Source organism: Anser brachyrhynchus (assembly GCF_964034855.1).
Source record: "Anser brachyrhynchus genome assembly, chromosome: Z".
In the NCBI taxonomy this organism is placed as follows: domain Eukaryota; kingdom Metazoa; phylum Chordata; class Aves; order Anseriformes; family Anatidae; genus Anser; species Anser brachyrhynchus.
In genome coordinates this window covers 46920297-46945791 of record NC_137697.1, presented here as the reverse complement: position 1 = coordinate 46945791, position 25495 = coordinate 46920297, and the positions used below count along the sequence as shown (strand labels likewise).

At 47.4% G+C, this 25495-nt stretch overlaps 1 protein-coding gene across 7 annotated transcripts in view; it reads right to left on the bottom strand.

Moving 5' to 3' along the window:
* The window catches only part of PSD3 (pleckstrin and Sec7 domain containing 3), a 110202-nt gene that overhangs the window by 82326 nt on the left and 2381 nt on the right, over positions 1–25495 (bottom strand). For 2 of the 7 annotated variants that reach the window (XM_080572927.1, XM_080572921.1), the window contains exons 2-5: positions 14108–14216; positions 8441–8840; positions 6655–6728; positions 474–1539 (exon numbers count right to left, since the gene is read on the bottom strand). In XM_080572927.1, the coding sequence (XP_080429053.1) occupies positions 474–1539; positions 6655–6728; positions 8441–8840; positions 14108–14111 (1544 nt within the window). In that variant the 5' untranslated portion in view covers positions 14112–14216. Of the gene's footprint in view, positions 1–473; positions 1540–6654; positions 6729–8440; positions 8841–14107; positions 14217–20825; positions 21595–25495 lie in introns of those variants that run through there. The other 5 variants (XM_080572929.1, XM_080572928.1, XM_080572926.1 and 2 more) reach the window with 4 other exon arrangements.

Sequence of the window (25495 nt, the reverse complement as noted above, 5' to 3'; positions counted from 1 at the left end):
CAACACAGAAAGCACATCACTGCATTTACCCACAAGTGACTTTGGCTAAATGTTTTCATTATCCAGCCTCACAGAAGTGCTCACACTGTGCTTGCATGAACTTGGCCCGAAACCAGAACATCTAGCAAGGCACATATGGCCAGGCCTGTGTGTTGCCTATATGTAACTATACGCCATCCTAGCTACACCTGCCAGAGCTGCTTCATCACACAACCATTACTGGGCAGACTGGAAGAGACACTTTCACACTTCCAAACCTGAGTTTGATTTCCAACTCCAGCAGCACAGTGTGGACAGGACTCAGTCCACTGGCCACCACTGCACACTAACCATTACCATTTCCACCATGCTGCAGACAAACATCAGTTGCCACTGATGGCAAACCAGCAGCTCCTAAAGGGGTAGGCAAAAGTCCCGTGCTTGCAGTAAGAGACACTCATCCAGCGCCCCACAACCCCCAGAAGCCATCTCACCTGCTCTGGCCTCTCACTAGCACAGTGGTCTCCTCCTCTCCGCGGTTCTTTTTGTCCTTCACAAAAACTTCATCCTCCCCACTTTCATCAAGCAACGCCAGAGGAGCAGCTCCACAGGCAGCTCCCAGCCTGGGGTCTTCCCAGACCTCGCTCCAAGCACTGTCCGGCAAGGTAACCAAGCCCGGGGAGACCATTGGTGGCACAGGGTGGCTGGATGTTTTGGGGAATGCCTTCCTCTCCACGGATGCGGTCTCCAGCAGCGAATGCTTCTTTCTGTTCTGCTCCTCTGCTTTTTGCAGCCATAAAATCTCCACCCCTTGAAATTCTACATGTTTGCTCACAGCTGCCTCTTTAGAGAGCCTCCTCTCAGGACCGATTTGCATTTTGCCTTGACTGTACGCTGAAAACTCCTCGAAATGCGCCCACCCCTCCACTCTGCTGGCTGCTTCCAGGTTCGTCACAGATGGTCTATGACAGCTTGTCTCCTCTGCTGTGTGGACCTCCTCAGTTTTATTACTGGTGGCTTGCAAGGACTCGGACTGCTTTTCTCCAGTCCATATTGCAGCCAGATCTTTCTCTACGATCAAATGCATTTTTTCCTCAGCTGTTCGCTCAGATGGAAGAGGCATGTCTGAGGTTTTTTCCTGGCCTGCTGGAACTGGTTCTCTGGCTGCCTGCACATTTTGGCTGCCAGGAACGTTCTTTTTTTCCATGTGCGTCTCTGAATCAAGAGAAGTATTTGCTCTCTCTTGCACCTTTGTTGCTTCTAGCCGTCGAGAGATTTTCATAATCTCTGGCACGTTACCCACAGGTTGTAAGTCCTCTTCTGCAGCACGCAGCTGCGCTGCCTTAGCGTGAGCTCTAGACTCGTCCACAGAAGCCGCAGGCTGAGGAGGCCTGCCAGGTACCTGGTGACCGTCCCGTCCTTCTGGGCTGCACGTCACAGGCTCTGCCTGGCCCTCTGATGATGTCCTCAGTGCGTCTCCACTTGGCTCTATAGTGCCGTACTCTGGAAATTCATTGATGATGGTGTGGGGGAGCAATGTATTACTTCCATGGCCACTACCTGCCAAACAAAAAAATTAAAAAAAGAGTGTGGATTTATCTACTGTGTGCACAAGCAAAAAGCCTAACCACCCCATCACAACCTTCTCAGAACAGAGCAATTGTGTTTGTCCCTGCAGGGAAAATACCGTTCTGTTTAACTCATTTCTGCATGCTCTCACACTGCAGTTATCCACAACTGGTCCTCTTGCATACGAGTTTTTGGGCAGCCCTATGTTGGAAGCTTGAACTGCCGAGGAAGGAATGCCAAAAATGTCTGCTACACTTCAGAAAGGTCCCAGTGGCCCATGAATAGTCTGAGGCCACACGCCAAACACAAAGGCTGAAGGAAGCAGATATTCAGAAATTTAACATCCATCCACAGCACGCATCATATTTAGTGGTTTCACTTAAAAAATACTTCTAGGTCATTTTCACTTATAAAGATGAAACACCAGGAAGGTAATCAGCCACACCCCATATATTCCACAAAACCAATTAGTTGAATTATACAGCAATTAATGGGCAATTAAACTTTCTGCCAGTACTACCCTCCTCCTTTAACAACTCAGGTAAGTGAAGGTCACGTTGCAGTAATACACGCATCCTGAGTAGCTCACATTTTCTGCTAAAAAAAGTAAATTCAGTGCTTCACAAAAAGCTCGATACCCCTCCCTCCTCGTGCTGTTTTTCAAACCGATGTAAACAGAGAGGGAGAGAAAACTGATGGTGGCATTTTCAAAGGAGCCGAGCACCCAGTGGCTCCCATTGTTCTCGGGTAACACAGAATCAGCTGTTCTCAGAGGGACCCATGGATAGCACACTGACGCATATCTGGCCACCTGATATTACAGTCCAAGCTGGAGCTGAACTTTTGGAAAAAAGCAGAAGCAGCTGCGTTCACTGCACACTTCTAGAAAGACCTAGCCTGGAGTTTACATTACTTTAAACCAAACAATGAAGGGGCAAGACCCAAACACCTACTCCGAAAAATGTCAAGAGGGACAGCTCTGAAACCACACACCCACTTGCATCTGGACACTTTGCCCTGCTTGGGGGTGCATCACTGGGTGCTGCTCTGCAAACCCATGCCCGTCTCCTCTCTGAGCTGGCCACAAGCCATTGCTGAGGGGGAAGCCATATCGCTGTGGTTAATGATTTTCAAGGTAAAAGGGAGGCTAATTTAACGTGAGTTCAGCACCACACAAACATGGCTATATATCTGCCAGTGGTTTATAAAGACAAGGAGAAGCAGGTCACACCTGGCAGCTAACTAGCCAGTAGTTCTATCTACAGGGTAAATACCACACATAGTGTGTGTGTGCATGGGATCAAAATGACAGACTCGGACTACACCAAACCACAGCCTCTTCCCTAGTACTTTCTCCAGAATCTCCATGCTTTTGATTTAATCACTCCAGAATGAAACTTCAGTGGGTCGGGTTTCACCTACATGACTCAGCTGCTGTTGAGGACAGTGCCTGGGCAAAGCAGGGACCTCTGCTGCAAAAGTCACACAGCCTCTGACCAAAGAGAAAGGTCCCATGAGGCTGTGAGGAGCAAGGATGCCCTGTCCACATCTGCACTGCTAGCCTGCCTCTGTCACAGAGTTTCCAAGCCCACAGGTGTGGGTGTACCAGATGAGTTTGAAGAAGACAGTGGTATCTTTTCTCCGCACAAGCATCTCCAGGCACAGTGTTTTTTCTAAGTGACTGGGAGCCCCAGATAAACAGCCCCCAATGTACATAAATTTGGTTGCACATCCACACGATGCTAGGGTGCTGCAGCATTAATGCCAGTTGCTGCCCCACCACTGTAGATGTCAGTAAACCCCTCTTGGAGGGCTCAGCTCTACCTACAGCATCTCTTAGCTTGCAGACCCACCAGAGGGGGTGCCCCCCATGGCAGATGCCCCTCCAGCCCCAAAACCCCAGCACCTGGGGGCAGCACATGGCCATGCCCCCACCTCGGCACATCCCGAAGGAAGGCAATGGGAAGTGCCCACACAAGTTGGAGCCCCACGCCTCTCTCTGACCCACACACCTCTCCAGGCCCCTTGGAAGGAAGCCCAGAGCATCGGTGTCCCCCCGGCCCCCCACAGGGCTGGGATGCAGCCAACATGCACTGGAGGCCAAGCCCCAACAAGGCACCGCACACAGCTCCTGCCAAGGGGCCAGGCTCGTCTCTGCTAATTGCTATCTTAGCTTCTGAACTGACAGGAGGGAAAACAGAGGAGGCCTTATTTCTGGCAGTGAATGCCGCACACACTCCTGCACGCCCCATCCATCACCGATGGCCGCCGCTTGCAGCAGTGAACAGTCCCAAACAAGTTTCTGCTTTGCTTCTCCTCCTGAACGTCTTTCACAACCTACTCCGAAGCAAACACAACCCTCTGGCGAGCCTGGTACACTCAGGAAAAGCCATGAGTACAGAACACACAGGCACATAGAGACGTACAGGAGCTTGCCACACGTGCAAGCTGCAAGTGTTTCACCTGGGCACCTTCACAGTACAAACTTAAGGCCTTTTCTACCCTGAGGTCACAGCAGCTATGCTCTGGGAGGACTTCTGCTGCTGCAATATGTGACCGCAAGCAAATGGGATTCTCGCCTTCCCAGCATCCTGGAGAAACATTGCCTAATTCGGTGCCTGATGAAAAAAAAAATCAAATGAGGCACCAAAGCGACAGCCTGTTCCCCCTGCGTCAGGTAGCACCACACACCGCGCTGCTGAGGCGCTGCTGAGGCCTCTGCTCCTTGCAGCACACCACCACCGCCACCTGCTCCTGGAAGGGGCAAAGCCTTCCCCGTGGCTCCGTGCACCGCTTCAGGTGCCCGAGTCTGGAGGAGCTTGAGCTCTTTAAGGGAAACTCCTCCCTTATTCCCATCCACCACCACAGCATCATGTCTTGCTGCAGCTACTGGCATATCCTGTGCAACCCCATCCCCCAATATGACTGCATTACAAACAAGGCTAGAAAGGCAACAACAAAATTTAAGGACCGCACTGAAGATGAGCAGGGAAAAAAATACCCACCACCAAACAAACAATGAAAGGACACACACTCTCAGGTAACACCAATTTCTACTTTGAATTGAAGGTGGCTTCTTTCAACAAAGCAAAAAAATGAAAAGGAGAGAGAAAGAGCTAAAACAGCACGGGGGCGAGTGGCGAGAAAACGGGCAAATATAACCTAACAGCAGCTGTCAGCCTTTCTTATGACTAGAGGTTGAAAGAATTCATGACTTAAATCAGGCATAGATATATTTCATAGGTAAATAGCCACTCCATTTCAATCAAGCTTGTCTACAGCATAATAAAAGGAAATTCTAGGAAGCAAAACACAAGTTACAAGCATAGACAGACATTTTGTTTACAGGTACATTTTACAAAAGAATGGTGTGTGTCTCTCTCTCTATACAGTATATAGATAGATAGATAGACAGATTAGCTAGCTAGAGAAATCAGATATATTTGCTTGAACAGTCTCCTTACTCACAGAGGTTACTGTAGCTCCAGCAGTTACCCATTGGTCAAAGAAATAAAATGCACAGATCATCAGTTTATCTATAGCGATACCAGCTAATTCAATTGCTGCTGTTCTAGTCAACTGGAATCAAAATAGTTTCAAATTTCCTGGCAGCTGCTGCCCTGCACTGCACACAATGATGTAAATGGAAGCTTTCTGAGTATTATGAAACTGATGGGGGAACTGCAGTCTCATTCAGTCTATCGCCGGAGCTAAGGAGTCCACCTTGGCAGCTTGCAGGGGGAAAAAAAAATCTCCTCCAGCACAGGCTGCCTGATGATATGCCAGGGAGATGTTTGTGCTTAACTGCCGGTTATTATAACCGCGTTCGTAGAGGAATAAAGGGGCAGAATGGTGATCCTGAGAGTGGCGTGCTGGCTTCAGAGCAGAAGGCGCCTGACGGCATTTCAGTGTTACCGAGCTGGAAGGTTTCACACAACAGTGCAGGCATCTTGCATTTTATCTCTCCACAGCTCCTTGCGCTGATCACTAGCAGCACATAGGTGAGACTGCATGTGGAATCATACCATTTATCTTCTCCTGTTGCGGGCATGTATTGCCTTTATTTGTAAATGGCAAATTAGGGCCGTAAAAACAATGGGTGCACTGCAAGGAAATGATCTCTGGGTGACAAAGTTTAATGAACAGATCACAGCAGTTACGGCACGGTATCATTCCTGCACCTTTCTGGAGAGGGGGAGCCACAGGCATCGTGCACTCCCTCGGGCAGCAACTTCAGTGGTAACTAAAACTATTTGGATTTATAAAGCTGTGCCTGCGCAGGCTGAGCTGGAGCGGCCCCTGCCTGTGGGAGAGCAGGGATGCTGCCACACCACCGTCAGCAGCCCTTTTGCCAAATGATGTCATTCTTCGTGCCGTTGATAGTCCTGTGTTAGCCAAAGCTGAGTGATTTACACGATGCAAGCACTGAGGATTTCTAACCAGACTGCAAATGACCATATCTTGCTGCACGCACTGGGCGCACATGTTTCTGCAGCTTGCAGCCGCTCTGGGCTTTTGGGCAGCTTGCTCACCTGGGGAAGCTGGAGCCAGGCCTCCACCAGCCCATCAGCATTACGCAAAAAACAGCTTGGTGGAAATACAGGAGCTGACAGAAGTAGGGAGAGCAGGGCGAAGGGGTAAGGGAGAGGTGCCTATAAAGTAAGCACAGGTTAAATGCCACTGCCACTTCCCCGCTTGCCTTAGCAAACACACAGACAGTGGAGGTGAGGGGAGCCAAGGATACAGATGAGCCTATGCATAAGAAATGACTACGCAGTCTGGGATCCCTCACCCCAAAAAGAGAGGACCAGAGAGGGTCACTGGTGAGCCCCAAGGGCGCAGACCCAGTGGTGGCTGACAGCTCAGAAGTTAAACTGACCGGCACAGGACAGGACACCGTCCATCCAGCACTAGCAAGGACCAAGTCATCCCGTGCTGCTCAGGAAACCTCTGACCTGCAGGTTGCTGGAAGAAGTTACCAGAGAAGTACGGCTCTGTGTAGTTCTTACTTAGTTCCCTAAATTCTGATTTTTGGCCACAAGAGGCTGCATTAGGTGAACCTTCAGTCTGCCACAGGACAGCCACTCCAATACCAGGTACATTTACCAAGAGCATCTCCACCAGCTCCTTCAGCTCCGGCTCCTGCAGTCGGTGATGATGTGACAGGCAGGTTGTCACTGCTTGAGAAAGGAAGACGGAGGAGATATGAGTGTAAAGCCTGTCCACAAAGAAAGCAATGACGAGAGCAGCATGTAAAATATATGTGCGTGTGCATGTGTGGTTTTTTACAATTGCAAGTCTTCTAGCTCTATTCCACATCACGTGCCTTCTGATGGAAAGCCTTAGGTAAATAACATTGTGTCTCAGTTACATATGTCTTCTACAGATTTTAGCCATTTCCCAGTGGTAAATGGGGTTTGGAAGCCTCCGGTGTAACTCAAACCACACTGAACTAAAAGCCCTCCACTGGGCACCTCATCGCTCCCCAAGCTGCAGGAAAGAGGGCACGCTGCCGCGGCAGCTCGCGGGCCCACAGTGAGCTCAGAAGAGGACCCAGTCCAAAACTAACATACAGCACGTGCTGGGAGAGCTTAGTGTGAGGGATTATCCACTACAAATTGCTGCATGGGCCACAGATGGTCAGTGAGATAGCTTGGTCCCCAGAGTCATTACCCTGGAAAGCGAAAGGGTAGACTGAAACAGCTGCTAGCACAAGGGGGAACGGGAGGGAATACAAAGGGAAAAACTGGGCTCACTACCCTGACGTCAGTGGGTCTTGCTATATGCAAAGCACTTCATTTCTTTAAAGGCACACCGCCTGCAGTGACAGAAAGAACCTTAAGTTTTGGTTTAAAAAAGTTGGAAAATATAAGCATTAAGCTCAAAATTCAAATGGCAAATCCGAAAAGAATCCTAAATTTATAATTTTTCCATTGCTGTGATTTAGAAAGGAAGCTCCTAACAGGTGATTTTCCAAGTGCAGATAGATACAGTGATATCAAGAAACATTTAAAAAGCTCCCTAAGAACCTCAGGCTGAAAGCACAAACTTTTGGAGCAGTGACAACCCACAGCTCCTTTGACACTCACTCACAGCGCCTATAAAGTGAAGACTTTGTAGCTCCCTGAATCCACCTGCATTTATGTATTTAAAATATTGTATTTTTAAAGAATCTTTTTAAAATCCTCAAAAAGCACTTTAAGTGGAAAGATATTCTCAAATAAAGAAACCACTCCAGACTTCAAGGTAGAAATGACGGCTTAAAAACAAAAAAAGCGAAAACAAAAAACACAATTGCTTACCAATCTGAGAAACCCTGCGTCTTTGCAGCAGCTACTGAGGAAACTAGACACACTCCTGTGAGAGGATGTCATTTATTGCATTTTGAGATTCGGGATCAATTAGCTGGGCTAAGAGAAAGCTGGGTAAGCAGTCTTCAAAGCACCCCAGGAGCTGGATATTGAGTTATGCACACAGCTAAAATAAAAGTAGGGCATAGAGGGACGTGCATTTCCCAGGTTCAGAGTCTTTGCTGCTAAAGGTGCAGCTGGACGTTGCACGGGTACTCTTCAGCAAGCTAGCATGGTGAATGAGACTCCCTTCCTCAGTAAGCTGAATGGTGGTCAATAAACAACGCGGGGGTCCAGAGCAGAAGGCGCTCGTTAAAGTGTTGAACTGTGAATAGGAAAGATATTTGCTGTACCATGTTACATTTTACAGTGTGGCAACAAGCCAGAATTTCATCTACCCATGTAATTTTAATTAGATGTCTTCTACATGTTCATTATCATGTCACCTTTAGCAGCAGGATAGTACACTGTTTCTCCAAAAGCCTTTAGAGATAAACCAAGGCTACAACACGATGGAGGGCTTCCGTCTGTGTGCTGCCTACCTCCTTTGTCTCAAAAGATGACAGGGCTGTAGCAAAGGAGAGAAGCGGAGCTGATGGCGAGGATAAGTGACGATGCAGCTGTGCCCCACCGCATCCACATACGGCCGGTCGATCAAGTCAGCCAGCTGAGCCCCTCCTTTTGTGCCTCGTGGACTTGGCTTTGTTGTTCTGGGAAAGCGTTTCTGCTCAGCCGCTGCTGAGCTCGGCCTGCACCCCATATGCTCCGGGTGTCTGAAGAAGGCCAGCCACCACCAAGGGGCTGACAGCACCACCAGGCCCCCAAATATTTGTGCATTTGGCGTCAGGGCGTTCCGCTGCTCCAGCCGGCAGCCCACAAATGGGGAGGTAATTACTGCCTCAACTCTGGCATTTCCTAGCTGCTGAGTGTTTAATTCTGCACCTTAAAAAAAACAATAAACAAACAGCCCATGTTTTAACTATTATTTGTGCTAAACCCTTGGCCTTCAAACAATTTTGTTGTTTACTGAGTCAAGGATGTGGTAATCTCCTCCCTGCAGCTGTAGGTTATGATAACTTGAACTACCCAGCTTTCAAGTGCAGGTCACAAGACATGCAATTTCCTCCTGCAGAGCCATGGACCTCGCGTAATGCCTCACTGCCAGCCAAAGAAGACAGCAAACATCAGGGACAATTAGGATAAAATGTAGTGATACCACACCACCACTTAAAAACTCCTGCTGGTCTTCATTGTGTCAGAAATGGCAGTAGAGCCCCAGAAAGAACAAAAACTAAGCTTACAGATTCAAGAAGGCTCATCAGAACGATGGAATTTCAATTAAGAGCGTGTGGGCACCACTGGTTTTAGCTGTGCAGGAATCCAGTCTCGCATGTACCCCTGTTAAATGTTGCAGGACATACCTAAAACGAATATTTGACATACACATCTTCACAGGCTCTGGTCACTGCAACGTAGACTTGCAATCAGCAGCCCTTCAACCCTCAGAAAACACTGTTTTGTACCTTTACAGGGAAGCAGAACTGCAGAGGAAAACAGCAGCCCAGGGTGCCTAGACTTTCAAGACTGCCTGGAAATGCGAAGGAGCAAGAAAGGAAAACATGACAAAGGGTGGTGTTATCGAAATGGACAGAGATGTGGTTAAAGTGCTGGGGAAGACTGCAGTTAGCAATCCATGCTAATATAAGAATGATGCAGTATGTGAGCAAATTTGATGTAAGGGAAGTTTTAGAGTGGGAAGGTGTCACATTATGCAGTGCTAGGAGGATGCAGCAGAGCTGGACATGCATGACTGGAAGTGATGCAGAGAAAGTAAGCAAAGCAGAAGAGCAAAGGTCAACCTAGGAAGTCAGCAATACAGAAAGGTAACGGGGTAGCTTTCTCAAGGCTGCTTAAATCAGCAATATAGGGCCACCGTCTGGGTAATGTTCTCAACGGGACCCTGCCTGAGCTGGGAGGTTGGACTAGATGATCTCCTGAGATCCCTTCCAACCTCAATTATTCTGTGATTTTGTGAAAAAGGGTGTACAAAAAAAACAGCCACTATGTGCTTCCTTAGCTCCTGAAAGAAGCCAAAGAAATCCTAGAGCAAATGCACTCATTTCCATGATTTAGGTTCAGGAATGGGTATGTGGCATGGGTTAAGGTACATATTTCATCTTCTTCTGCGTGTCAGCTCTGGCACTGTTTGACCATTGGAAAGGTGATTCAGCATGCACTGCCAAGAGAAACTAAACCTTTTTTTTAGACCTTTTTTTTTTTTTTTTACTCCATTTTTGCTGGCTTACACTTGCTAAGAAAACAGATGAGCACAAGAGCTAGCATGAGACAATCCGTGTTAGCATGTGGCTGGGACCATCTCTTTTGGCAGAAGCAAGCTGTTAAATGAGCTCAGTTGCCTCATGACACCTCACTGTACACAAAACAGCAAGTGACAGGCTTTCCAAAAAGCTATTTGTTTCACCAGGAATTCAAAAACAAGCTCCTTCCAGCAGCTGTTGGGAAAGACCAGATTTGCATAGCAACCCGGGAACTACTTGTACAGGGTTTTTTTTGTGAAGAATGAGATTATACACTTAGTTACAGAGGAGGGGTGAAAGCTTTCCCCTCCTAGAAGTATCAGAGAAAAGACTGTTCATGAATCTTAAGAAGATATTTGCTTCTTAACAACTCCCTTGGATTTCTTTCGTCAAATAACAGGGATTAGGGAGGTCTTGGATTTCGTGTTTCTTTAAGTAATTATTTTGTAGGGTGTCCCCCCCCTATTTTTCTTTCCCTGAGGAAGCACTTTTTAGAACTCATTTTGTCAAAACTCTTTTTTTTTTGTATTTAAATGTATGAACTGCAAAGTCATAACAATCAGTACCCTGCAGCCTGCCAAAGCCTAAGAGATAGAGCTGCTCAATAGAGACCACTGTTTGCATGGCCAGTTCCAGAGGAGGATATGTTTCCAGACCCATACAAGCGCCCTTTATGTTAACACGGCTGAGGAGACGTCCGCTCCGGCTGCGTTCAGATTTTAGAAAATATTTTCTTTTGCTGGAGGCAGAGGGCTGGGGTTCCACCGAGGAGCAGGGCCGCGAGGCTGTGGAGGCGGCAGGGTGCAGCCCCACGAGCAGGCTTCTGCAGGAAAATGTGTGTCCCCTCATCCTCCCTGCACACAATGAGGGTGCGGGGGCCTGCTTCTGTGCCGATACATCTACCCCCCTGCCTTGAGGAGGATGACCAGGGACAGAGGAGAACCAGGGACAGAGGAGAAAGGAAAGCCAGACAGGAGAGTCACACACTGAAGACCAAGAGGCGAGTACAGAGACGATCTGGGATTGCAAATCTCCCAAATAAAAACAGACCGAGGGCAGTGAAGGAGAAAAAAGAGGAATTGTTTGCAATGTGGTAGCTTTATTAGCACGTACATTTGAATATAGCAATGAAACACCTCTTCTACACACATTTAAACAGTTTTTTTTTTCTCCTCTCACCTGTGAAAATGACCGCTAGCTTAAACCTGGAAGGCAAAAATCAGCACAGCAGCTCATTAACAGCCTGCTGTCTCCAGAGAGAGACCTAGGCAAACAGAAATGTTTGCTACACCATCCCCCAGTCATTGTCCCTCTCTGTGAAGTGTCTTCTCCAATGCAAGTATTTCACTACCCAATTAAAAAAATCATACTCTCAACAGCATCCAGCAGGGCTTCGGCAATATGGCTGTGTCTGAGAGAAAGGATAAACTGGGAGGCAGAACTAATTAAGCCATTCGGCAGCTTATGTATTATGTTCTCATTTTCTGAGGCCAGCCAAGGCACGAGTGAAACCTCTTTAGGTCAGATAAATGAAAGTTCAGCTTTACTGCCCACAGCGACAAGCTGTTCTCCTGATTAAGTTTAAACACCAGTGCTGCTCCTGGGCCCTATTGCTGTCACTCATTTGTTTGAAACCTTACATACTTTGACCCATGAAAACCATGTCATCTTTATTTTAAAAGCAACTTTAGAAAGTAGCAGGTTGGTTTGGATTTTCGGTGGTGTTTTTTTCCCTTCCCCATCTAACACAGAGAAGGACAGAAGGACTTTCAGGCATAGCTGCTTCCTCCGAAACAGTCTTCATCCCCTGCAGATATGCCATGACATCTTCAACACAGGTTAAATCAAAGGAAACTATGACTATGTGCACAGGGTCCTGGGTTTGATCTACTGTGATCTGAGCCAGCCCAGTCGTCATTCACCTCCAGTAAATAAGCAACTGAAACCTTGAAGAAAACAAGTAGAAGGGGCAGCACCATTCTCGTGCATCCATTTTGGCCAGGCATCTTCCAGGAGGAGGAGACTTCCTTTGCCTGTGATAGCAAGAAACCAGACTGGGTAGGCACAATGCTGTGCAGCAGGGAACCTGAGTTTTGGGCGGGGGGAACAGGGGCTTTGAGGAGAGCACATATTCTCATCCTGGCTGGGGAAAACACACAGCAGAAGCAGTACAGTTTGGCAGACCTTTATCACAGCTAAAGGGACAAAGGGGGCTGCAAATCCCAGGCTGGCCAAGTACAGGTCTAGCTGGCCAGGAGACAGGGCGAGAAGACTCTTCTGGGTCCCATCTGGATTTCAACTTCTATGAATCTGCTAAAAGGAGAAGGACCAATCTGCCATAAGGGAAGGGGCCCTTTCTGAGACTCTGCTTGGTCTTTATCACAGTCATTAATTCTGTGGGCGTAATGGTATAGAAAAAGCACCTTTACAACACAGTTTTGGGGTACAATTCACAAATGTGAGATGTTAACCACTTAAATATTTGGAAACTCTCCCTGGAATTCACCCTTTTCACTGACTGTTAGCCCCTACTGTTAGTTTCTGATTAATAAAGGTACAGAAGGAGATTCAGAAACAAGGCAAGAAGCAACACAGGAAAAATGTGGCAAAGTACACACTTAAGCCAATAAAGCCGCCCTTTATTTTAATTCTAAGTACCCATGCAGCACAGAATGCTCATCACATTTGATAATTGTTTTGGTTAGTAATGACAATAGATTCACTTGGATTTATTAGACACAGTATGCTTTATTTAATGCCAATCTCCGGAAATGTACTAATGTCTGCTGACAGTGCTCTCACATTGTCTCTCCCCAAACAAGAAACGAGGTCATTGTGATTCATGTAATAATGTGATATACATTTTTGTGGCAATTTGTAAGTTTTCAAAATTCCTAAACAGGAGCATCTGTGTGGTTTTGTTTTTCCCCCTGCTCTGCAACTACGATTTCCCAAGTGGAAGACATAACTTTAGAAAATCCAGGAGAAACTGTCACTTTCCAGAGCTCACTTCTGCTTTTTCTTTTTTTCTCTTTATTTTTTTTTCCTCTTGACTGAAGTGGAAGACCATACACAGCTTGTTTCTGTACAGAGTGCTGCCCTTCTCTGGCAGGAAGGGAATCTTCTTTAATTAAAAGTGACATTCCAGAAAGTTTGCAATTTAGAAAGGATCAAGGTGCAAAGAGAACAGCCTGAGGAAATGCTTTTGCAAAGAGGGCAGGGATTGGTGGTAATTAAAATGAAGCAAAAGAAATAGGTATAGTAACTACTATTTTTTTTTTCTCTTCTAAGCTTGGACTGGGAAAAGGTAGAAAACGCTCTCTGTTTACAAGAAAAACATAGAAACAAGACTGATCCTTAGGCATAAAATTAGATACTACGTCTGGATAACATGAATTACTAAATACAGAGGAGGGAGCAGTTCAGGTACCACCTCGAATATCTAAATTAAAATCTTATCTACCTCTAGCTGTAGGAACAGCAGCGTGCGGCTCACGAAGGGCATTCCTGGAAGGACTGCCAGGCAGAGCCATGTTTTGGCATGCAGAGTGCAGACGCGTGGCTAAGATGGCTCCACTGCGGAGAAGGGCTGAAGTTTCCTCCGCCAGCCCCTTAGCCGAGTGTGACCGGCACCCAAGTCCCCACCGTCACATCGAGGTGGCCCAGGTGAGCCAAAGAGACGGGTGGGGGCATAAGACAAGGAACTGCTGCCATTTGCTGTGGCCAAACCATCAGGGTCCTTTGGTCTGGTACTTGCACTGCGTGCCAGCGAAGAGCAGCGTAGCACAGCGAGCAAGCCCTTGCGGGGTCATTCAGCAGCAGCTTCGGCAATTCCTTCCTGAGGGCCTTGAGAGGATGTTTTTGCACACATTAGTGATAAATAGCACTTACCCATTTCTGAAGGCTTCTCTTCTTCCAAGCCAAATAAAAATTCATATTTGGCCTTGGCAACAGTCTGGGCGTGAGCTGATACATCATTATCCCACACAAGTGCTTCTGCCTGCAGAGTCAAAATAAACAAAGCTTATTTATCTTTTAGCAAAAAAAAATGGCAGCAGGAACACGAAATCCATTCAGGTGGGCTGTCAGGAAGGATTTTCAAAGCGCTAATTGTTCATTTATCTCTATTAGCATCACACCATTACCACCGCTAAGATCAAGAACGGCAGACCTGAGCGAACTCACACTGCCTTTGAAGGGCTCATCTCTGAGTCTCTGAACCCAAACATTTCAGTATCAAGCAATGATCATTAGAGCAGCCAACACCACGCCCCTTTAGCAGTCTTAGCCACTGCAAGGCCAGCAGCATTGGCTAACCATATCAGTTACACCAGGTAAGGCTGAAAGTGCCTAGGCCATAGCACAGAATCACAGAATATTCGGAACTGGAAAGGATCCACAAGGATCATCAAGGCCAACACCTGGATCTGCACAGGACCATCAAAAAATCACGTATGTCTGACAGCATTGTCCAAACATTTCTTGAATCCGAATATCAGTATCAGAAACAGTAAATTCAAGTAAGGATGTCACAAAACTGGGACCTATGGGGAAAAAAAAATTGGAAAGGATGTTTTTTTTTGAGAAGAGACTGGGGTGAAGAAAGGGAGTAGATAGGACTAGAACAGGGAGGGCCAGAAATGTGAAAAAGGATAATAAGGCAAGCAAATACATGGCCAGTGATGTTTTACAATCCCTGTCCTCCCTGTCCTCAGGATCCCAGGCCTGTGCCTGACCACCACCACCTAAATCAGGATGACAACCCATCCTGTTTTTATGATCCCACCACACAAGTCAAACCTGCTTGTGCAGTCATGAGGAGGCTCAGGGTGGTCCTCCTGGCTAGCAGGGAGCAGCTGGCAGGATGGATGGACAGGCAGATAAAGCATCTTGGTGTCACGCAGGCCTGGTGCCACCAGCACATACCCACTGCTTCCTACCCATACGAAGCAATTTGAAAGAGAAAGGTCCAGTTTCTCAGAGGAAAGAGAGGCTGCACGACTAACATTAAAATTACTTTTCTGCACAGGTGAGGACAAATCAAATCTCCACAACGAAGTATACACCAGCAATAAAGTGTAGTGCAAACACTGTCTGCAGTCAGCTTTAAGTTGCTATCCAGCTGGGCAAGACAAAGCCTGTAATTCTTCTGTCTGAAGTGACAGATGAAATAAATCATTAACTCTATAAATTCTTCAGTGACCTTTGTATTCACATCTTATGTCTTAGGCAGCCAGTTCTTACAGCTTATCAAGCCATTTCATGGTTCACGCTGGCAAAAGCCCTAGCTTACAAAAATACTTGAAAAAAAAAAAAAGTCAGATGGAACATTCTGCCCCCCAGGACAATAATAACTTTCATGCACTTCCAACAAATACCTTAGGGTAAGCGTCAGCTACAAACAGAAATTCAAAGTACAGGAGACACATAATTCACAGCAACACACGGTCAAGGCTCTTTAATCAGAGATGGATGGAATCACAAATCTATATGTTCCCCCAAGGCCAGCTCTACAACAATTACATTTTCTTCTAAGACCACACTGACAAATAACCATCTTGCCCTGTGCCCTAGAACTGCTCCAGGCTTTCCTGGACTTTTTTCCCTATTACTTCTCCCACACCTCTGTGTTGACCCAGTTCTGCAGAACGGAGTCCAGCTCACACGTGTAATAACTGAGCAGTCATACATGAGGTTCTTGGATGTATTTATCATTCACTGGCCTAACTATCCATTACTAGGGCTCCAATAGCTACTTTGATGGACCTCCTAACTCTAGTTGGCCAAATACTTCAGGAAAAGCATGGAGAAATAGAGCAAAGACTTTCTAGCACAAAGACGAATTATATCATGACCATGATGATGTGTTCATTCACAGGATTTGGGGCAGGAAGAACTGGGAAAGGAACGGGTACACACAGAGCACGCAGAAGAAGATTCAGTCTGAGATAACCTGGTCAAAAGCAGCTTATGGAGCCAGATGAAAATTCAGCCTACACAGTTGATGCAATGGGATGCGATGGGTAAACTTCTGGCTGGTGCCAAATCCCACCTACACATGAATGAAATAGTAAATAAAATGCACAGAGCAGTCCAGTTCCTCAACAATCAGAAATTTCTGATCTACACACCTCTGAGATACAGCATCTCGATCCCTCAGCGCTGCTCTTCAAGACTTAACAGACATCTGCTGCACTAAGCTTCCTTGTCAGCAAACACATTTTCCAAATGCCTGTATTTGCCTATACCTTACCATGAAGCATTGAAAAAGATTTCAGTTCACAACACCCTCTGCACCACCCAGTAATAGGATGAAATGAACGATCTTTCAGTTTACAGGGCAGCATTTATCAGTTCGGTGCCTAGGCAAGGACTGCAAGACCTTCATCTTGGCACCTGAAAGAGAGAACTTAATTTTCAGAAGTGCTCAGCGCTGCTGATGAGAATTCCATATAGTGGCTGGTGTATGGAAACAACTGAGCCTGACATTTATCTAGGCAGTCAGAGCAATATAAGGATGTATAAAGGTAAAGCAGTTCACAGCCTCCAGATCCAGGCTTGAGGATAAGGTCATGGTATTTCATCCAAACAAAAAATATTAAAAACAAAAAGAGAGAGGGAGGGAGAGAATGTGAATGCTGTGAGGCATGAACTGATTTTAAGACCATTGCTTTACTGTGGTCCTTCCTTACAGACAGGGGGAAGAAGAGTTAGAAAACAAAGAGAAAAAATTTGCTCTCCTTTTCTTATCTCAATCTGCCACTCACCCAAATCTTGCTGAAGTCGTAATGCCCCTGAAACTGGGAGCTCAGAGGAGGGCTGGGCAAACATTCCCGGAGCTTTCCAGGCTGCATTAGCAAGGATTAAAAGAAAGCAAGATTGGAAAGGATAACGAAAAAACTTCCTGCTTAAGCCTTCTCCCTCAGCTCAAGAGCAAAGAAATCTGCATCCGGGCCATCTCATTTCATAATTGCTTCCCTCAGAGGGCTTTAACCACCACTTTTGATGCGTCTGGTGTTTGTCACCACCAGAGAGGGTGACGCTCACTCAGAGCATCAATCCCCTTAAATCAGCCCAGCTGTACATTTCTCATGAGCCACGTACACACCGTTTTTCAGCCCGATTAAGCTCTGGGCAGCTTGGCAGCAAGCTCCTGCCCATTTGTTCACCCCTCTTGCAGCCCTTTCTGCCTCCTGGATCACGTTTGACCAAGCCTGCTCCTCTGGGTCACGGATCTTGGTTGGGAGTTGGGGAGCCTGCATTTGCCTCTTGGGAGAATTTTGTTTAATGCTCGTGAGTCTGCGTTTGCTTGCATGTGCCAGTCCTCCCCCCTCAGACCTCCTAGCACCACACTGGACCTTGCTGTTGATCCTGCACAAGGCGTTGGCGTGAGCCAGCAGAGGTCCCACCGTGCTGGTGTTTCATCCTTTCCCTGAGGCAAAGGAGATGATTGCTTAGGAAGTGCCCACAGCACTTGTGTTTTAAGGCTATCACGGGAAGCAAAGCCACTGAATGCATGTTTCAGCATCAAAGCGAGCAGCAGTAGGATGTTCAGACCTCAGGGGTCCTGCTCCTTTGGCGTGAGCTGCCACATCCAGATAAGTCAGGCAGCTGTGAATCACACACAGCATCTCTGCCCAGCTCTGCTGCCTGAATGCTAACCGGGGCAGCAGGTCAGTAGCTGCAAGGGAAAACCATTGCCACAGTCTGTCCCTGAAAGGTGGCTTGATCCAGACCCAAAGCAAGAGTTGTTTGCCAGCTTTCCTGAAGCGCAACGTCTCTTGCTGGGTGAATTTGATTTCAGTTCCAGTTATGAGCTCCCCTCAAACTGCCCCAGATATTTAGATGGTATGGCTGAGTCATTAAAACCTGAAGGAAATGCTTCTCCTTTCTCCACGGAAAGAAAGCACCAAAGCATCAACTGTTGAATTTAACTGAGGTTCTGGCCAGGACCTTTTGGGGACAGACTGTTTTCTTCTTGGGGACTTTTTTTTTTTTTTTTCCCATTAAATACCTACATTCCACACAGCATTAGCTGAGGAACACCAAAGTCTGGTTCTCTCCCTGCCTTTTGGAGCTGAACTGATAGGAGAGTTGGGCTCCATCTCCGTGGCTCTCAGCAGCAGGAAACAACATTGTCCACAGCTGCTGACACCAGAAACGGGCCAGCCTGAGCAAAAAGAGATGGTGTGAACCCATGACACTTGAAGCATTCACACTTACGGTTGTGTTCTGTCTGAAAATGTCTAACAAGGGGGAAGTGTTCAAAGGAGGCGATAATTGACTGAAAAAAAGTCAGCCTGAAGTCCCTTGGACCTTCTGACAGGACAGATGTTGTGAGACAGACCACGGTGACTCCACGTAGGAGACTTGATAACACGGTGCTTGGGAAAGAGCAGAAAGGGATGGATGCTCAAGCCTGAGCCTTCAGGAGCAGTCAAAATGCTGGACAGCAGGAACCCCGTCATGCCTAAAACACATCAGCAGGAAGGTGTCTAAGGACCTGAGGGAACGGCATGGAGCTGGGACAGGGGAGGGTCAAGCTGGGTGTTAGGGAAAGGTTCTGCACCCAGAGGGTGGTCGGGCACTGGGACAGGCTCCCCGGGGCAGTGGTCACGGCACCGAGCCTGCTGGAGTTCAAGGAGCATTTGAACAACGCTCTGAGGCATATGGCCTGATTTTTTGGGTGGTGCTTCGTAGAGCCAGGAGTTCAAACCGATGATTCTTGAGGGTCCCTTCCAATTCAGGATATGCTGTGTTTCTGTGACCTCTCATGAAGGGCTGTGAGCCAGGACAGGGGATTGAAATTGCCCTCGGGGGGACCACTGCAACCTTTCTTAATAAAACACTGCCACCCTACCCCCAGAAAAAAAAAATTGTTAATCTAATTCTTCTAGGCTTACAGGAGGACCCGGAAGGAACTGGGTAGTTGGCGCAGGGGTTTCCACAGCTAAGTCACACCACGAGGGAGCCTTGGGGGAGCCCTGTTTTTGCCCTCTCATAGCTTCATATCTCCTCCTTCCAGAGCTGACCACCTTCCCCTCGGCTGCACAGCTGGTGGGAACTAAGTATATTAGAAGTCAGCTGTGGAAGACTTCACAGACACACTCAGACCACTTCTAACTCCAGGACTGTCCCACCCTCACTTCTTCATCAGCATCCCTTGCAGCAAGAAGCCAAATGCCTCTCAGCAGCCTATCGTACTCCCCGATCTGGTGAGTTTTAGCTCTCAGGAGGAGCTTAGGTATCTACCTTGATGTTCTCTTCCACAGCCCAGAAGCTTCCTCAGAGACTAGCTGAAACACAGTAACTGGTAAAGGAGCTAGCTTCAAAAATTATATGAAAAAACACATAAGGGAGAGGCAAGAATGATGGATGGAAGGTTTCCAGAGATCTGCAGCCTTCTCCAGCAAGTTGCCAGAAGAGCAGAAGGGAGAACATCTGAGCCAGGCTGCCATGCCATGGTCAGTTCTTCATGGATACATGCAGCGAGAGCTTTGCCTCTGCTGTCGTGGACGGACAAGCCTCCCAGGGGCCTGGTACCATTAATGGTCAGCCCTTGTTTTTAAGCACGGTTATCGTTCCTGTGTGGGCGTGAACTTAGCAAGTCTTGGTGCTTCTGACAGGTTGTGCTAATTGTTCTGAAAAGACTATTTCTGTTGAGCTTTTCTTAAGTCCCTTTCCTAAGTAACAGGATGAAATGGGGAAAGATGGAGTTAAAATAAACTTGCTAGCTGGTGAAAGCCAATGCAATGACAGCAGAGAGAGCTGAGAGAGTGCTGGTGCTCACAAAAAGACCGCTAAGAAGGTTTGTAGTTTTTACTTTTGTATGACCTCAAACACCATGTTCGTGTTTTCCTCACACACCCTCCCACATGCTAATATACATGTTCGCAATTTTTAAATTAAAGCATTAGTAAATAGATTAAGACTGAAAAGAACAGGAGTTTTGCATGGCTAAACCTCACCTGGGGCTGCCGAAGCCAATGCTAGCAAAGGTTCTGGAAGAAAAGAAAACTCATCTTATGGTTTAAACTAATTTCTAACTATCAGGAGTTACAGGGAGATATCTGCAAAGAGACAGGAGGTAGGGGAGGAAGGAAAGGACTGGTGTGAGGGCACTCCCTATAACCATTCTCCAGCAGAAAAGCTTAAATTATAAGAAGGGATAACAGATGCAGCTTTCCAACTAAAGGAAAGAGATGGCTGAGAGATATATAGCAGAGATGCATGCAGGCACAAGGGGTCTGGAAAAGCCTGTGAGAAGTGACCAACTACCTCTTTTAATACAACAGCCAGAGGACATCAGAAGAAGGTATTAGGAGTCAGCATCAAACCAAGCAGAAGGAGATGGTTCCCCACACAGTCTGTAGTCAAACCAGAGAGCTCCCTGCAAAGCAATGTCATGGAAACCAGAAGCCTACAGGAGCTGAAAAGGAAGGCAAACGATCTCAAGGGGTACAAATCCTCCACGCAGGTAGAAAACACGTCCACCTCACGATACTCCAAGCTGAGCTTCTCCCAGGCACCTGCGGACATCCATGACCACCTACGGGCTGCTGGGCTGACCTGACCGTGGGTCTAACCCAGAAGAGCCATCTGCTCTTACCTGCTTACCAGGCTTTGGCATCTCCCTGCACGAGGCAGCCCTTGGGCTCTGCAGCCGGGCAGGCGGCTCCACTCCTCCGTCCCCACCGCAGGGCTCCCCGCGGCACACACCCTGCACCCTCACTCGCCCCAGGAATTTGCCAAAAGGAACTGGGGCTCTGCAGGCTTTTCATCGCGCTCGGGACGCTGACGAATTTGTTTACCAGGAACAGCCTCCTGGGAAGCGTTCAGGACGAAGAGAGCAGAACTAACAGGGCGCAGATACTATCGAGGCTATTCTCCGTCCTCAAAGGCACACTTCACAAAAGTTCAGTGTCTGATGAGAGGCTCAATTCAGAAACTAGGCACAAGAGTCTCCTCTCAGGAAAAGCCTCGGGAAATGTGACTGAAAATGCACTCCTTACCAGCAGAATCAAACAGCTGCAGGTAAACTTTGTTTTCAGTCTGTTAGTCTTGTTCTACACCTGTACTTCAGTTTTTCTCCCCTTAAAGAAATGTTTGCTTTGTTGCTTCGTCAAAGCTGTCAGGAAGCAGTCAGCTGCTATACTGAATTAAATGCTTTTTATTATGCAAAGGCTGACACTGTCTGAGCTGTAACTGCGTGAATGTGTACAGCATTTTAATTCAAAGTCTTTATGATTACACTTTACCTTTAAAGGTCACTCAGCATTTTCTATTTGCTGAGTCAGTGATTTTTGATGTGTGCTGTATAGACCTCTGGATGTCTATGCATTATTTCTAAGGCAAGCACACAGCTCAAGTCAAAGCAAGCCCATCGAGAGGTAGGCTGCAGCTCACTGCATGAAGAACCACCTTCTTAAATATAAAGCACAGATAGACTAAAAAGATCCAAAACATTAAAAGTCACAATACAAGTATTTTTCCTTAGTTATCTCAGGGAGCATTGGGATGGAGTCCTGACCTATGAAAAATAGCACAAAGCCTGCATTTTTTTACTCAGAGAATTCAGCAGTGCATGTACTAGACATCTTGCATTTACTTTTTTTTGTCCAATCTGTTCCAAGTATATTTAGCAAACTGACAGACTGCTTCTGTACAGCAGGTATTGCACTTCCATGATATTTAGGTATCTCAGAAGGCAGAACAATGTTTAGACAGCTACAGTTGCCCCACATGGATTTCAGCTCCACAGAAGCTAAAATCTGGTGCCTCAGGAGGCTACCAGAAGTTACATCTGCATCTTTAAGCAACTTACTTTTTTTTCAAAACACAAGCCAACATCTGCTGAGACTTGAGAACTTGCAAAGCTCATCCCTTCCCACATGCTGTACATTCCCTACGTCCAGCTAAAAAGACTGTTTTTATGGATGGATGTAAAGAAAGAGAAGAGTTATCAGGAGAGTTCATCTGCCTTTTCCAAATCAGCGTTACAAACATGGTTGGTCTAAGACAGTAGCTCAAAGTGACTGTAGTATTCTTTGCACCTCAAGTTCAGGGAACGGAACAGTGTGTGTGTGGGGGGAAAGCACTCTGCACAAGAGCAACTGGAAGAACTTACATTTGCAAAGGTGTAAAAACCTGCATTTCCTCTGAGGCAAAGACAAGCTGTAGAGCTACATCACAGCAAAAGAGCATGCAAAGATGTGTATGTTTCTGCCTCTAACTTAGAAACAGCTCTTTGACCCTGCATGATTATTTCATATCACGTATTTAAATTAATTTTACAATGTTCACCTCCATTGTTCTTTCTAAACCTTACCTAGATTTAACAGAAGTTATTCAGATCAGCAACCTGACTGAAGTTTGAGCTGATCTGTCCTCCCCTGGCAGAACTGAGGCAGAAGCTAGGAGTCACACCAACTAAATTTATGTAAGCCTCCTGCTGTGCAGATACTGGAGGACTGAAAAGATGTTTTTGCAAGAGCAGACTGTTTGCCTGCTAAGAAAGCGTGAGTTGGGGAGTGCCAGCACTGGCACTCTCAGGCAGCCGTGGCCCCGTAGATGGCCAGGAGCCACCAGGCAGTTCCAACCACGGCAGGAAGGCAGAAAAGAAGACACCAGAAGTTATATATTCCCTGCAAGCAGCACAAAGTAGGCCAGCTGGCACACGTGTCCCACTGGTGGAGAAGCTAATACACGCTTCTTCCTTTTTTTCTGTTGTTTTGTTTTCATTAGGCCACAGAGACTCCACACACAACCAAGCTGATGAAAACCAGAACTCACTGGTGCTAGAATTTGTCGTCTTCTGAAGGAAGTTCCTTCCTGGCACCAGTTCTTCTATTAGGGACGAAATGCAGCCATATCCCAGGCTAAGTGCATCTTGCCATTGCATTTGGCACTTGTTCAGCCTGGGAGATGTGGTTATTAGCCCAGTGACACTTCCTGTTTGAAAACTGTTGTGAAATAATAATGAGTACAATTTGGAGATAAACCACCTCTTCCACTGTGGCATTTCACGCTAAGAAAGGAAAGGATGCCGCATTTATCACTTCCGCAAAAAGGGAGGTCTCGGCTGTTTAATCTTTGCCATTTGAGTTGTTTCTTTAGTCCTCCCAAACTACTGTGTCACAGACTCAAGACAATGCCTTCTTGTTCAGCCCTTTTACCTGGCGTCAAAAAAAATTGCTGTGGTCACGACATGAAGCCCTTGGTAAGCATGACAGCTACCGCTGTGCCTTGGCAGCCCAGCCTCAAAAGCCCACCCCAGCCTGGTCTCCTCAGGCTAATGACACCGGTTGTGGCACTGACAATCTTTTTGTACAGTGCACAGTTAGGAAAGCAAGCCATGGCAAACACTATGCGTTTCCAGCAGCTGGAGCTGATGGCTGGGGCACTTGCTGGAGGTGCAGAGCTCCTGCTCTGACAGACAGCTTGATCCTGTGCCCCGGCAGGTTTGTTTGCTTACAGCACCCAGGAAGTACAGTCAATTCAGGAGCAATTCAAGCTTCAAGGGCTAGATAATACCTGAGCTATTCTCACTCCTCATTCAATCCCATGGCAACCTAGCCTCACCCGGAATCAGCTTCACTCCACCCTGCTTTTACGCCCCATCCACGACCCACCGTGCTTGCCTGAGACACAGAGCAGGAATACCCAGATGCATTAGCATCCCAGTGGCCTGTGGTCTCCGGCAGCAGCCGGCGTGACAGCAAGAGAAGTCCCAGAGCAAGGAGGGGGCGTGCTCACAAAAAGCATCTGGAAACACACTGCAAGAGCATACATCAAATGGTGCAATTCCTGAGAGGAACAGGACACTTAGGGCTGGTCTGAAAGTGTCGGGCAGGCACTTACCACTGGGCTGAAATAGCTTTTTCATCCCACAGAAACGTGTTATTTCAACGCCCCCGCCCAGCTTCATCTCAGCGCAAACAGGAAAAAAGGACTGGAAATAACCTCTGCTACCACGGGTGCCGGAGCATAGAAATCCCCTCAGAAGGAGATTCAGACTCTGAAGACACAAATTGCTCAAGACCTGCCTCGGTCCATCTGTGTCCCTGCTGCTCCGCATGGTGACGGCCTGGAGGAGCTCTCTGATCACAGATACCCCTCTCAGCTGAACCTCCAGAGGAAGGACCCCCGGCTGTACGTCCCCCTGGGACACGGCGGCCACCCAGGCCACCAAGCAGGTCTGTGCAGGACAGCAAGACAGAGAAATCTCCCCTCTGCCAGGATTCAGGCGCAGCTTTCCACCAAGGTGACAAAGCAGCCCTTCATGGCAAAAGGAGGATGCATGTCACTGAGTCCCAAGACTTCTCCCACCTCTTCAGGCCAGGCCTGCCGGCCAAGGCCTCCAGATGCTGCAGCCCGGAGATCCCAGCAGCCACACGCGTTTCATCAGCCGCAGAGCCGACATGGGGTGGGATGCTCTGGCTGCCTCAAACTTTGAGCCTTGGCAACAGCTCGTTGGTTTTGCACAACCTTGCCCTCAGAAGCATGACAAGATTGCTACCAGGTACCCCAGAAACCCATCTACTTGCACTCAGCAGACACTGTCTCCTTCATCCCTACTTTTTGCTTCCTCCCCAGACCACTACACTGTGCTACCACTAAACAACCTTCGAACCACCAGTGCAGGGCACAGCTTCCAGAAGAACCCAAGGCACTAGCTCGCTCAAGACCCTTATAACTAAACAGAGGTACTCCATAAAGCAGCAAGTTGAGCAACTCAAAAAAACATACCCTGGCTCCCGGGCCTGTCAGCCCATGTCCCCACCGAGCAGACATCCTTTCCAGTCACCATCAGTGCCTCGTGCACAAGGACTGTTCACCAGCTGTGGCCAAAGGATCCTTCCCACATGCCGATAGCCACGTGTGGAGCATGGCTTATGCCACCATGGCCACCAGCCCCAACATCAAAGCTCTCAGCAGTTGGGACGTTCGTCACAAGCATAGCATGTTCATCATGACAGCTGCTTGTCTGCATAGATGCTCTGTGGCACCAGTCCACAATCCTCATGCAGACCGGCTGCCTCTTCATCCCACAGGAAACAAACTCCAACCTGCCTCTTAAACCCAGGCTTGAAAACAAAAGGCCAAACTCTCCTGGTAACATGGGCAAGAACAGAAAGGATGAGGTGGGGAGGGGAAATGCTCTGAACTGCATTCAGGTCTTTTAGCCACCCAGTTTGACAACAGCAAAGAAATTCTTGCTCCCCCAGTTTCAGCAGCCTTCCTGGGAGGAGGAGGAAGAAAAAATATCTGTTGTGTTCA